General features: G+C 51.9%; 1 protein-coding gene across 1 annotated transcript in view; it reads right to left on the bottom strand.

The window, feature by feature from the left end:
* fat2 (FAT atypical cadherin 2) overlaps positions 1-14,228 on the bottom strand; it is a 45,708-nt gene that overhangs the window by 18,364 nt on the left and 13,116 nt on the right. Inside the window, exons 3-12 of the mRNA XM_057043449.1 lie at positions 13,635-13,946; positions 11,430-11,488; positions 10,969-11,280; positions 9,909-10,116; positions 7,551-7,690; positions 6,988-7,050; positions 6,697-6,909; positions 6,322-6,532; positions 1,979-5,646; positions 1,509-1,905 (exon numbers count right to left, since the gene is read on the bottom strand). Coding sequence (XP_056899429.1) covers positions 1,509-1,905; positions 1,979-5,646; positions 6,322-6,532; positions 6,697-6,909; positions 6,988-7,050; positions 7,551-7,690; positions 9,909-10,116; positions 10,969-11,280; positions 11,430-11,488; positions 13,635-13,946 — 5,583 coding nt within the window. The remainder of the gene's footprint in view (positions 1-1,508; positions 1,906-1,978; positions 5,647-6,321; positions 6,533-6,696; positions 6,910-6,987; positions 7,051-7,550; positions 7,691-9,908; positions 10,117-10,968; positions 11,281-11,429; positions 11,489-13,634; positions 13,947-14,228) is intronic.

The following is a 14,228-nucleotide window of genomic DNA, read 5'->3' on the forward strand; positions in this document are numbered from 1 at the left end:
ACGCGGTGCCTTCAGATGGGCTTCAGCCATCACAGAAAATGAGCCAGTGGCTCCACTAATATGAACTTTTTATCTTTTCATCTTGAAAGGAAGTCATTGAGATGGTGAGCGAGGCATCAAAGCCCATCAAAGCCCATCACTTAGCACGTCCGCCACTGTGATGACGCTCAGAATGGCGTGTGTTCTGAAGGGCTCGGAATGAATCAGGAGCTGAAATTACGGACGGAAATGATGCGTCTGAATTGTGAATCTGTCATAAACAGCAATCAGAGCGCCCGTCTGAGGAGCCCAGGACCCCCATTATGGTCATTTATGGATCCACGGCGGTTTTTCCTGCTCTTGTCGTTTCTCCCTTGTTGTCTTTTCTTTCTCTCATTAATGTGGCCGACGTGCTGATTTAATGGCCGAATACTCGCGAGACGTTTGGTGGGTTGCTGTTCCTGACTTTAATGTTCCATCAGATATTTACATGACACATGTTGAGATAACGCGTATTGAGCTAACGGCGTGTTGAGATAACGCGTACTGAGCTAACGGCGCGTCCCTGTGGCCATGAAAACACGAGTTTTAACTTTAAGATCAGACATCAAACCTTCCTCTTTGAAAGCGCTGAGAGTCACTAATTCTGTAGTTCCACTTATTATTCAGGACATAATGATCATATGTCATTATATATGGCTCGTTATATATGGCTCGTCTAGCTATCAGGTTAATATCTTAGTGATGCTGCTAGAGGCTGAAGCTGCTGGGGTCCAAAAACATGATCACCTGATCACCAGGATGCTGGAACCCTGCTGGGTCATGGCTGCCTCTCCTCTCCTCTCCTCTCCTCTCCTCTCCTCTCCTCTCCTCTCCTCTCTCTCCTCTCCTCTCCTCTCCTCTCCCCTCCCCTCCCCTCCCCTCCCCTCCCCTCCCCTCCCCTCCCCTCCCCTCTCCTCTCCTCTCTCTCCTCTCCTCTCCTCTCCCTCCTCTCCTCTCCCCTCCCCTCCCCTCCTCTCCTCTCCTCTCCTCTCCTCTCCCTCCTCTCCTCTCCCCTCCCCTCCCCTCCCCTCCCCTCCCCTCCCCCCTGTTACTGGTGCAGGGGCGGGGCTTCCAGTGTCTGCATCAGCTAGATTTAAGTGCTCTCCCCTAAAATATTCATAGATTAGGGTCATCGTGACCACGCGCTCCCTCACAAGTGTCTGGCTGTGAGCATCTGAAGGCGGATGTGCATTAACGTGTTGTTCTTAGCTGCAGGGCTGCTAATTGCTATTCCAGCCTCGTCTCAACTTTGAAACTGCTTTTGTCTTTGATTAATCTGTGGTTGAAGAGGAGAATATCTCCCTACAGTTGGAGGCCATTAACAGATTCCGTTATGCATCATTAATGTCTTGATAAATCCCATAATATCACAGCGCTCTGACAGAGCTCACGATCACGGGCGAATGACTGTGATTTTTCTGTCATTTTGAGATGATAAATCTCATTTGTGTTTTCCAATAAACGACAGTAGAGCAGAAAAGTCTCACCTGTGATGTAGCACGTCACCAGGCGGTTCTCCAGTGACACATCAGCATCTGCCGTCGTCATGGAGACGATAACTTCGCCGGGGCTGCTGTTCTCTACCACCGAGCCGCGGTACAGGTCGTCTGAGAACTTTGGTGGGTTGTCGTTCTCGTCCGTCACCCTCACCTCCACCAGGACCCTGGACGACAGTTTGACACTGCTGCCGTGGTCGGTGGCAACCACAGAGAACCTGTAGACACCAGCGGCCTCACAGTCGGCCTCCTGCGTGGTGGTGATCCAGCCGCTCTCTCCATCAATGGAGAACATCTCCAGGACGTCTGCTTCCTTCTCCTCCGGTAAAGCCTCCAGGCTGTAGGTGACCAGGCCGTTGCTCTCCGTGTCGGGGTCGTTGGCTGTGACCTGCGGGTCAGAGATGGACGTCAGCAGCTTTGCAGAACATGATACAAAGTTTTAGGCTGGAGCTCCATCTCACCTGGATAACTGTGGTTCCTGGAGGCATGTTCTCAGCCAGGAAGGCTCTGTATGGGTTCGCATCAAACACCGGCTCATTGTCGTTGACATCTTGGACCTGGATGCTGATTGACACGAGCGAGGCAACATCGGTGCCGTTATGGTTCCCCTGAGCCATCACGTCGATCTGGTACCATTTGGTCCTTTCGTGGTCGATGGTCTTCTGCAGTACCAGCGTTCCGCTCTCTTTGTCTAGAGTGAAGACTTTGTCTCTGTTGTTTTCCACCGTGTTCCCGTCAACCAGGCTGTAAATCAGAGGCGTGTTGGAGGACGCCCGGACCGAGCCGATCTCTGTCCCCACAGGGGTGTCCTCCACCGCCGAGAAGGAGTAGAGAGGCTCTGAGAACTGTGGAAGGGGAACCTCAGGAGGAACCACTTTGACCTGAACAGGGACCGAAGAGTTGTAGAAGGGAAGGCTGCCGTCACGAGCTTTGACTTTGAAGTTGAAGATCTTGTTCTCCATCCCAACGAGACTTTCTTTAACACTGATGACGCCGGTGAAAGGATTGATCTCGATGACGTCTTCGGTCACATCTTCAGCTTCATCCACTGCGTAGGTGACGTCCGCGTTCTTGCCATCATCTGCATCATAAGCCATGATCTGAATGACAGGGGAGCCTTTATTGACGTCGGACTGGATTGAAACCTGATACTGTGCTGCTGAGAACTGAGGGACGTTGTCGTTTTCATCCGTCAGGATGATCCTGACGGTGCAGAAGGCCACTCGTCCTCCACCGTCTTTGGCCATCACCTTGATAGCTATGACCCTCTGGGAAGGGTTCTCCCTGTCCAAAGGTTGCGTTGTAACGATCTGGCCGTTGCCGTTGATGGCAAACTTCTCGTTGGCGAGTTTGTTTATGATGGTGTAATCGACGCTGCCGTACGGCCCCTCGTCGGGGTCGATGGCCGCGAGGCGGATCACCCGGGTTCCAGCCTCTGCGTTTTCAGCGAGTTCTGCTTCGTAGACGCTCTGCTTGAAGTACGGGCCGTGTTTGTTGGTGTTCATCATGTCGATGTTGACTCGAGCGGTTTTCTGAAACACGCCATCGGACACAGCCACCGTCAGGTTATAGAACGGCTCCAGGTTCCTCTTACACACATTGGAAAAGGAGACGATTCCAGAAGATTCGTTGATGTTGAAGTAGCGGCCTTCGTTTCCCGACAGGATTTTATACTTGAGCTTATTCAGGTCCCCTGTGTCGGGGTCTGACGCCTGGATTTTGATGACTATATGACCACACTTTGCCATTTCATCCAGTGTGGCTTCATACTGGGACGTCACAAAATCGGGTGGGTTGTCGTTGACGTCCGTGACATTTATGTGGACGACGGCGTCACTGCTGAGGGGGGCGGTTCCGTTGTCGGTGGCTCTGACTTTCAATTGGAAGTGGTTGTTTTTTTCGTGGTCCAGCACCTGTTTAGTCACAATAACACCACTGACAGGGTCCATCTCAAAGAAATCCGTCTCATTCTTCTCTGTTCTGACCAGCTGGAAGGTGAGATCTTTATTTCTGCCGGAGTCTCGATCAGAGGCAGAAAGCTGGAGCACGGAGGTGCCGACCGGGAGTCCCTCATCGACCACCGCGGCGTACGTGAGCTTTGAGAAAACGGGAGCGTTGTCGTTCACGTCCTCCACTTCGATTTCAATGGAGGCTTCCGAGAACACGCCGGTCACCGAATCGGAAGCTCGCACCGTCAACAGGTGCAGGCTCTGGCTCTCATAATCCAGAGGGTTGGTGACGGTCAGAACACCAGTTTTGAAATCAATGTGAAAGTGTTTGGAGGCGTTTTCCTCCTGCAGGTTGTAGATGAGCCGATAGCCGTCTGGATTCCGCGCCTGGACGTGCAGGATGGTTGTGAACGGGGGCACGTTTTCAGGCACCTTCAGTGGATACAGCAGAGTCTGGAAAATGGGGTTGCTCTGATTCCTGACCTGGACGCTGAGCTGCGCTCCTGCGGTGTGACCGGGCTGCCCCTGGTCTACAGCCAACACTCTCAGCACGTACTTGTTGAGAGATTCAAAATCAAGAGGCCTCTGGAGGGAGATGTCACCAACCTCGGGGTCTATCCTGAAGAGGTTGTGGTCCTCCTCCAGCGAGTACAGGACGGATCCATTCTCCCCCAGATCCCTGTCCATGGCAGCCGCCTGATACAAAACATCTCCGGGTTCAGAGGATTCCGAAATCATGATTGAAAAGGGCAAGTTGACGAACTGTGGAGGGTTGTCGTTGACATCATCGATGAAGACCTTGACCTGAGCTCTGGCCGTCCTCGACGGAGCCCTCATGTCTCGTACCATCACCACCACCTCATAAACATCCTTCTCCTCTCGGTCAAAAGGGACTCCGGTTGTCTCCAGCACACCTGAACTTTCAGATATTGTGAATTTTCCCATTGGGTTTAGCAGAGAAAAGAGGAGGGGCTCGTTGAAATGGCGACCTTTGGCCTTCAGCACCGCCAGGGTCTGCACCGTCTCCAGGTTCTCTCTGACACTGGCTGTGTACACTTCCTGTTCAAACTGGAGATCGCCAGCTCCGAGCTCCGTGACGTTCACGTTAACAGTGGCCACGTCTTTGTGGAGGCCATCGGAGGCTCTGATAATCAGCTGGTAAAAAGCTCTGAATTCAGTGGCGTTGCTGACGGTGATCAGTCCACTGCTGGGGTGGATGGAGAAGGCGTTGTGGAGATTTCCCTCGACGATGGCGTATGACACCGCTGAGTCGGCGTCGTGGGCCGTGACGTGCACGACCTCCATGTCTGTGACAGGCGGGAGGATGATAGATGACTCGTACACGGGGGAAGCGAACTGTGGCGGACAGTCGTTCAGGTCTAAGACGCGAACGGTGACCTTGGCAGGCTCCGCTGCGTACCGAGATGGCTCCCCCGAGTCCCGCACCTGCACGCTGAACCGATACTCCACACTGGCTTCAAAGTCAACCGGCGAAGTCAAGGAAATGGTGCCCATGCTTGGGTCTATTCTGAAGACCTTCAGAAGCTCTTGCTCCAGGATCTGATACACCAGCAGAGAGTTGGAGTCTTTGTCGGCATCTGAAGCCTGAATGACCAAAGGCGTGTGTCCCTCCCCCATAACCATGGCGCCGCCGGCAGCCGCCTCGCTTATCTGGCCCCAGTATTCCTTCTGCTGAAACACGGGAGCGTTGTCGTTCTCATCGGTAACATAGATGTACACCAAGGTCTGGGACGAGGCTCCGGTCATGGTGGACGCGCCAACCTCCAGCTTGTACGATGCACATTTCTCAAAGTCCAGATGCTTCTGGATGGAAATCAACCCAGTGTGGGGATTGATGCCAAACACATCCTCTTGGTTGCCATGTTCTATCCCATAATGCACTGCAGCAGGGCTGGTGGCCACGACCGTGATTACTGGTGTTCCAAGAGGCCCCAACTCACTGACTTCTGCGACGTACTCGTCGGAGGGGAACGCTGGGGGCGTTTGCTCAGAGAGGCGGACGTGGATGTGGACGGAGCAGAGGTCAGTGCGCTGAGGGAAGCCCTGGTCGGTGGCCTTCACGGTCAGGTGGACCTGGGCCTGAGGATGAAGGTCTAGAGGCTTGGAAACAGTGATGGAGCCCAGCTCTGGATCAATGGAGAAGAGGTGGTCGATGTTTCCTGCCAAGAAAAGACAGAGGTTGTGAGCCAGCGGGGCCAGAAGGGGGTTTTGTCCTGTTCTTCTCACTCTGTACGTGTCCTTTATAAAACTCTGAGCTCCGCCTTCACGCTAAACCGCATCATTTGAAAAACCTTCAGTCTGAGAGAACATAATGAGGAGGGAGATGAAGGTTTATCTTGTGTTTCTTGTTTTTGTAACATCAGCTTAAACGAGATGAACAAAAGCATTTTAATTAGAGCTTTGGTGATAATGATTAAACAGATCCCTGCTGGAGTTAAAATGATCGTTATTCTTTAGTGTTCTGCTGTCTGCCACTCGTCTGGAACCTGCTGCAGGCTCCTTTCTTCTCTCCCTTTTTCTACAAGGTTTTCATGATGAAATAAACTCAGCATGTTTTGCTTTGATCAGACGTAATCAGTAAAAATCCCGTAGATCCATCTTTCGGTATTGAAGGAGGATAAAAGCTGTGGGGCTCAGATATTCCAGATCTTTGACAGGATCAGTGTGTTACGCCTGGTGTGAGAAGCAATCAGAGAAGCAACAACACTTGGATCTGCTCGGTATGGACGTTGTGTTCAGAACCGCCTGCTTCCATATGAAAAGCTCAGGCAAAGCTGCAGCAGCTCTCCGCTGTGGACTTCCATGAAGAACATCAACCGTTCGCTGAAGCTCACCTGTGAGTATAGAGTAGCTGATTTCAGCATTGCTGCCCACGTCTTTATCCAGGGCTTTGACCTGGACCACCTGGGAGCCTGCAGGTGCCTGCTGGCAGATGGTGGCCTCATAACTTGGTCTGAGGAAAGCTGGCGAGTGGTCGTTACAGTCCTCGACGTAAACCAGCACTTTGGCAAAGTTCCTCTTGACTGGGACCTCCTGGTCACGCACCTGAAGAGCAGGAAGAGGTGATTGAAGAGCATCTGCTCAAAGAGGTTCAGCCCTGATTTTTACTGCAGCATTTATGAGAGAAGGGTTCCTGTTTGAACATCAGATGCTTCCTGATGCTACTAAGCTACAGGTTCCTTCTCCCTGTTGCCAGAGTGCAGCAGTACCATCACGATGAGCGTATGCACGGCCGCCGTCTCGTAGTCCAGCTCCTCCTTCAGCACCAGGACACCGCTCCTGGGGTCCAAGTGGAAGAGCTTGGTGCTGTCCTGCTCCTGCCTGCTGTGGATGGAGTACACCAGCTTGCTGTTGGCGTCGGCGTCCTGGGCGCTGACCTGCAGGATGTCCTTCCAGGGCGCCGTATCCTCAGGAACCCTCACCTTCAGCAACAGTTACAGTTATTAGATGGAACGTGTGTTGACTCCTCCTGAGATGATCCAGCCGAGACACTGACTCACCGTGTACAGCGTCTTCAAGAAGAAGGGACGATGCTCATTCATGTCCAGCACACGCACGTACGCCTGCCAACACACACAATTCAGAAAATTGAACTTTGGAGGCCAGCAGGCCTCAGCTGCTGAGCAGCTCCTGTCAGCAGGACGTCAGGTTGAATCCCACAGACGGCTCCAGAGGCTGCAGGTCTGTCACAGCATTTATCACCTCAACCAACACAGGAAATGACATCACAGACGCCATTCACAAGCATTTCAGGCTGTTTTTAAACAGAGAGGCTGAAAACATCTGAGCAGGTAACCTTTGAAGGTCGGTTCCTCCGTTACTTCGGCAGAAATCAAGCAGCCAAAAGATCTGCTTGAATTGAAATTGGGCCAAAAGGTTTAAACATTTAATTGAGTTAAATACTGATGAGGAGGTTCCTCCCAGCCTGAGGTGTCGTTTCTCTAGGTCAAATGTTGTGTTGGTGGTTCTTCTGGTGTCCCTGCTGATCCTCCTTCTCCTGACTCAGTCATTTTTGCTGTTTACATATGTAGCACGTTTTAGCCTTTTAATCGGGGCTTCTGACCTGGGTGGTGGCGTTCTGGTGGCCGTCCGTCACCTGAACGGTCATGTTGTACACGGAGCGTCGAGCCGCGTTGAGCCGGCGGGCGATGGAGATGGTTCCTGTGTTCTTTTGGATATAAAAGTCTTTCTCCTCGTCACCACCTGGAAGCAGGACACAGAGGGTCAGATGAAATGAGGCAGACTCTCCTCCTTCATCACCAGTATCAGGTGGCTGCAGGTCCCACAGCCTTCGCCAGAGCTTTTCTAAAGTGATCTCTTCCCTGACATGAATCCATCCATCACAGCAGGACGGGCCTCTTGTGTCCAGACAGAGCTGAGCGAGCGCCTGAGAGCAGCAGGACCGTCTGTCTGAACACCAGTCAGAAGCTCCTCAGGTGGAGGAACCTTGGCAGCTGCTCCACAGAGGATTCATGCATGAGCAGGATCAGACGCTCAACTGTTGTTTTACAGAAATGCACCAAAGTCAAATGTGACAGCAGGAGCATCGGACATCGACCCAAAAAGCCCTCGAAATGCACGAGACGTGCACAGTTTTAGGGACTAGAAGAAATCACTTCCTCTAGTAGCCATTAAAAACACGCAATCACATTCCAGAAGTATCAGAAGAGTCTCTATAGCTTCCTTTAGTTTGATCTGCTTTCACGCCACGTGCGCGGCCCTCAGACGTGCTTCCCTCCCAGAAGCACAGACAAATTCCCTTGATTGCTTGATATTGATTCTAGAAGGACGAGCTGAGATGTTTCTGACATCACAGGGGGCAAACGTGCACGTGCTGGAGCGCTGAGCATCAAAACTGAGGCAACGATGGAGGGCAACACTGGAAGTGGGTCCAGTGTCGTAGCCTCACCCTGACCTCAGGTTCTGGCTCCACCTCACAGGTCCTCACACTCCCTCAGCAGGTTGAACCTTCCCACCAGCTGGACCTTCACTCATGTCTCCATGATTCCATCCTCGTCCACCAGTGGAGCTCCAGACTGGGACCAGCGCTCAGCCACATCCACATGCTAACCACAGCTAGCTGGGCCTCTGGGGATGGTTGGAGGTGTTTTCAAAGTGGGGAACGTCTCAACGTGTCCCTCTCAGTTGGTTCCCAGCCAGAGAGGAGGAACCCATCAGGACCAGTGGGGGTGGTCATGGATACAGAGCTCCATCCACAGAACCACTAAAGACAGAACCAGTGAATTCCCCTCACATCTCCTTTAACTTCTCCCACAGAACCACCGGACCTTTAATGTCCTACAGGCCAATATTTCCCTTTGAGATATTCCACTTTGCTGCCACTACATTAATCCTGAAGCTCCGTGGTTCAGACCTCCTCAAAGAGTTCAGGAACACATTCATTGTGTTGGATTGATGGTCCCACTAATGCTGGCTGCAACATCAATCATCGTCGTCATGGTTACCAGCTTAACTTTCAGTATTTTACTATAAAAGCAAATCTAAGGATAAAAGATTTGTCTTTTTTCTCAGTACAAATACTCCAAAACTCAGAAAAACACACGACTAAATATTAATGGTGCGACTTCCTATGCACGCAGGTGCACACACACACACACACACACGCACGCACACACATGCACGCACACACACACACACATGCACACACACACACACACACACACACAGGCACACATGCATCCCTGAGAGGAAAGACACTGGCATGACTTTAAAGCAAGTGTGTGTGTGTGTGTGTGTGTGCTGTGAACTTGGCTCAGTAAACTGAACAGGAGGAACCTCACGCTGCCCCTCCTAACAGGAAGTGGCTTTCAACCCCCTGCTGTGTTTTCCTGGAGACTCTTAAAGGACAGAACGCCACCTCAGAAGCTGGGGGGGGGATCGGTTGTCTTGGCGTTTACATTTCACACAGCTCTGTGTGAGGGGCCTCCTCCAGATAAGAGGTGCTGAGAGGAGCCAGTGGAGGTCTGAGGACAAAGGAGGCCGAGACGAGGGAGCCGGAAGGAGGAGGAACGGCCAATGGGGCCACCTGTAGGGACCTGGCTGCTGATGAGAGCGGCGGCGTGGGCTAATCCCCCCCGACAGACGGCGTCCTGCTGACGCCCCCGACACCAGCGCCTTTTATCCCAAAATAAAGACGCAGCACTGGAGGTTTGGAGCCACTCATCACCTGCTTCCAACCGTTGGACAGAAGACCTCTGCCACGAGGTGTGTGTGTGTGTGTGTGTGTGTGTGTGTGTGTGTGTGTGTGTGTGCGTGCGTGCGTGTGCGTGCGTGCGTGCGTGCGTGCGTGTGTGGTGTGTGTGTGTGTGTGGTGTGTGTGTGTGCGTGCGTGCGTGCGCGTGCGCGTGCGCGTGCGCGCGCGTGCGTGCGTGCGTGCGCGCGTGCGTGCGTGTGTGTTCACCTGTGATATCGAACCACATCGGGCCGTACGTCTCCGTCATGATGATTCCCACCATGTGGGTGACGGGTTCTGTTTCCATGACGGCGAAGGTGAAGTGCGGCTCATCGAAGCTGATGGGCTCGGCCGACGGTGGCGGGAGGGCGGTCCACTCGATGTCCAGCCTCGCCGTGGAGGAGCGAGCCGGGCTACCCTGGTCTGTCGCTTTGACCTGGACATTAGAAACAAGCGTTTCTTCTTCGAAGCTCCGCCCCCTCGCCGTTTACTGAGCGAGGTCACAGCACTTTAATGTTTACATTAATGATTTCGTGGAGCTAATCCACCCTTTCATTACAGCTGAAACTTCCATGATCACAATGACATATGTGTGACATGTGTTATAACGTAATGCTAGATGCTAACTGGGCCACTGTTGCTGTTTCAGCTGCTGATTAGCCTCTGTGGCTTCCACAAGCCCCCGATGTCCTAGCAGAAGAACCCTCATCAGCTCATGGAACTCCATCAGCTCATGGAACCCTCATTAGCTCATGGAACCCTCATTAGCTCATGGAACTCCATCAGCTCATGGAACCCTCATCATCTCATGGAACCCTCATTAGCTCATGGAACTCCATCAGCTCATGGAACCCTCATTAGCTCATGGAACCCTCATTAGCTCATGGAACTCCATCAGCTCATGGAACCCTCATTAGCTCATGGAACCCTCATTAGCTCATGGAACTCCATCAGCTCATGGAACCCTCATCATCTCATGGAACCCTCATCATCTCATGGAACCCTCATTAGCTCATGGAACCCTCATCATCTCATGGAACCCTCATCATCTCATGGAACCCTCATTAGCTCATGGAACACCATCAGCTCATGGAGCCCTCATCATCTCATGGAACCCTCATCAGCTCATGGAACCCTCATTAGCTCATGGAACCTCATTAGCTCATGGAACACCATCAGCTCATGGAACCCTCATCAGCTCATGGAACCCTCATTAGCTCATGGAACCCTCATCATCTCATGGAACCCTCATCTCCTCACCTCTGCCCCTGAGGTTCTGGACACCCACCGTGAGAATACTGTAGTTTCCAGGCCAGAAGTCACCGTGTGACGTCACCACACCCGTCACAGCGTCCATCTCAAAGCGCTCATCGTGATCATCGTGGAGCCTGTAGGTCACCGCAGCGTTCGAGCCCTGGTCGTCGTCACGGGCAACCATTCTGCACACCTCCCGCCTGCCCGCTGAGCGCCGCTGCTCAGGAAGCTTGATGTGGAAAAGTTTATCTGTGAACTTTGGCTTGTTGTCATTCGAATCTAGAACCTGGATCACGACGGTGGTGGTGGAGCTCAGAGACGGGGAGCCGTTATCTGACACGATGACCTGAGGAGAAGCCACCTGGGGGTTAGACCCACGAGCACCGGGAGACACACACACATCAACATTCACAGATTTCCACCCTAAACGTGCACGAACTGTTGAGAGTAAACAGGAACTAAAGATGCTGTTTGAGGAACCTTAATGAGTCTCACCTCAACGCTGTGCTCTTCCTTCTCCTCACGATCCAAGGCTGAGTGGGTGCTGATAACACCTGCACACACACACACACCACACACGCACGCACACACGCACACGCGCACGCACACACACACACACACACACACACAGAGAGTTTGATTCTGAGGAAGTGAGAGTGCTAGTTACAACTAAATAAACACACCAGGGCTGTTACACATGTTTGTATGAGTGAGTGTGTGTGTGTGTGTGTGCGTGTGTGTATGTGTGTATGTGTGAATGTTTGTTAAGGTGCTATTAGCAATAAACACACACACACACACACAAACACGTGTCAGTTTATTGATGTTGTTTCTGCTGTTGTCCATCATTTAATGCTTGTTTGCTTTGTGATTGTGTGTCCGTGTGTGTGTGTGTGTGTCTGTGTGTGTGTGTGTGTGTGTGTGTGTGTCTGTGTGTGTGTGTGGGGGGGGGGGGGTTATCATCAGAACTAAATTGTAGGGAGAACATAACTGTTAAAAAAAAGCAATAAATGTAACTGAAATATTAATTCTGGCAACCAAAGTGGAGGAACTCTAAACTCACACGTGTCTGACCGTGTGCACAGGTGTGCACAGGTGTGACAGGTCTGCACACCTGTGCACACCTGTGCACACCTGTGTGAATCGGAACAGTCATGCAAATGTTCTTGGCAACCGAAGACACAAACAGTTTCATGGGAAGATTTCTTATTTGATATACATACTTAGTGATGCTATTACCACACCAACATCATCAGTGCTTGTGAGCGTGCACGGCGGCGCGTCTCCGGGGTAACACGAACCACGAGGAGGCGCGGGAGCGGCCCTGCGAGAGCCCCGAGCTGTGGAGGCTCCTGCTGAGGGTCGTTCAGGCACTTTACGACAGCGTAAACAAGCCGAGAGGACATCCCAGTCCCAGGTGGACACGTTAGAAAGTTTGCTTTTCTCATTAACGCACACACAAACCAGGGTTAAGCCCCGCCCCCCGCCGTGCTGCCCTCAGAGCTGCCTGAAGACAAACACGGGTCTGACCCCACTTCTGTGTCTGCTGTGAGCTCCTCTAACATGGCAGCAGCGAGGGAGGGGAGCAGACCCCCCCCCAACAAAGAGGCAGAGCTCGTTTATTCAGGCTGGTGAGAACAACAGAAAATCACCTCTTTAATGACAAATGTATGCAAATTAACGACTGTGTAAACAAGGTCCCCTCGAAGGAGCTGCAAATGGGCCAATTCATCAGTTACTGGAGGAGCAGCAGGCTGACACCCCAGGGCCTCTCAGGGCCCCCCATTAATGGACCCCTATCTGATCTGATCTGATCTGATCTGATCTGATCTGATCTGGCATGAGAAAATGTCTGGCTTCATCTGCACAACTTATCACTGACAAATGTTCGCAGCCACGGCACCTGAAGAAGCTGCTACAAGGTGAACGTGGGGTTGTGTGTGTGTGTGTGTTTAAGTTTATCAGAGACAAGAGTGTCTCAACACTGCAGCAAAGAGTGAATCGATGAATATCAAATACAGCTGCAGTTGCACAAAACCAGCTCGCGCTGATGTTGAGGCTGCGGCTGTTTCAACACCTCCCTCCTTCCCTTTTGTGTGCGGTCTGTGTTAACTGGGCCTGTGTGTGTAATCCTTTGTTACGCTGGCCTCGGGGTGTGGACAAACACCAGCGCACACAGGACCGGGCAAGCAGCAACTTGCAGCGCTCTGCTAATGCTGCGCTAATTTGCTCAGCTTTAAAGTTTTCAAAGGTGACTCAGTTGCAACTGTCATATTTGGGTTGAGTCACAGGCATTTCTGGAGTTTCTTCACATCTTTGAGGGACACTTGAGTGGGTTTGTGAGTGACTGCTCCAGAGGTTTCTAATCATCAAGTTTCATTTCCAGCTCTGCTCCCTTCTTCAGAACCCTGTTTTAAATACTTTGCTCTGCTCATACATGCAACGGCAGATTTGGAGACATTAACCACCTTTTAAAAAGCTCCCCTGTGGGGACAGAACTCACTGTGGAATCACTTCTAAATCTGCCCCGAGGACCTGGCAGCAAATGTAGGAGCTGCTCAGGGATGGGGCAGATTCCCCCGTTCACGAGGGTCTCAACCAAACAGGAAATAAAGCAGAAGCTCAAACTTCTGCTCAAACTGATGGAAACTTGGAAGAATGATGATGAATGAATGAGTGAATGAATCTCATCTGGCCCACCTGTCTGGGGATCCACATCAAAATACGTGCGGTGGGACTCCAGCATGCGGAAGGCCAGTTTTCCCTCAGAGGAGGCGTCTGCGTCTGTGGCCGACACCTGAGCAACGGAGCTGATGTGGTCCACGTTCTCCGGCACCGTAGCAAAATAGACCGGCTGGCTGAGTTGAGGGGCGTTGTCGTTGATGTCCAGGACCTCCAGGAAGACGTGGGTCCAAGACAGCAGAGGCTCGGTGCCCAGGTCAGTGACAAGGACGGAGAGCCAGTAGTGAGGCGTCTTCTCACGGTCCAACGTCTCTGCTGTACAAATCACCCCTGAGGCACAAGAACAAGTCAACATTTATGAAATGTTCCTCAGGTGATTCACAAATGCTGGTTTGCTGCTGTGCCTTCGCCAATTATCCCATTATTATCATGATTGCTATTGTTATCAGTGGCATCAGGAACACTGTCTGGTTCCTCCAGGAGAGACAGATTAATCATTTAGCCTCATCTCTGATGTTTTGCCAAAACTGCACAAACTACTACGGTTTAGAAGATACCTGTGGGGGGCTGCTGCAGACCACCGTTCTCCGTGTAAATGAAGTACGTTTCAGA

The sequence above is a fragment of the Takifugu flavidus genome, chromosome 9, assembly GCF_003711565.1.
Source record: "Takifugu flavidus isolate HTHZ2018 chromosome 9, ASM371156v2, whole genome shotgun sequence".
Lineage (NCBI taxonomy): Eukaryota > Metazoa > Chordata > Actinopteri > Tetraodontiformes > Tetraodontidae > Takifugu > Takifugu flavidus.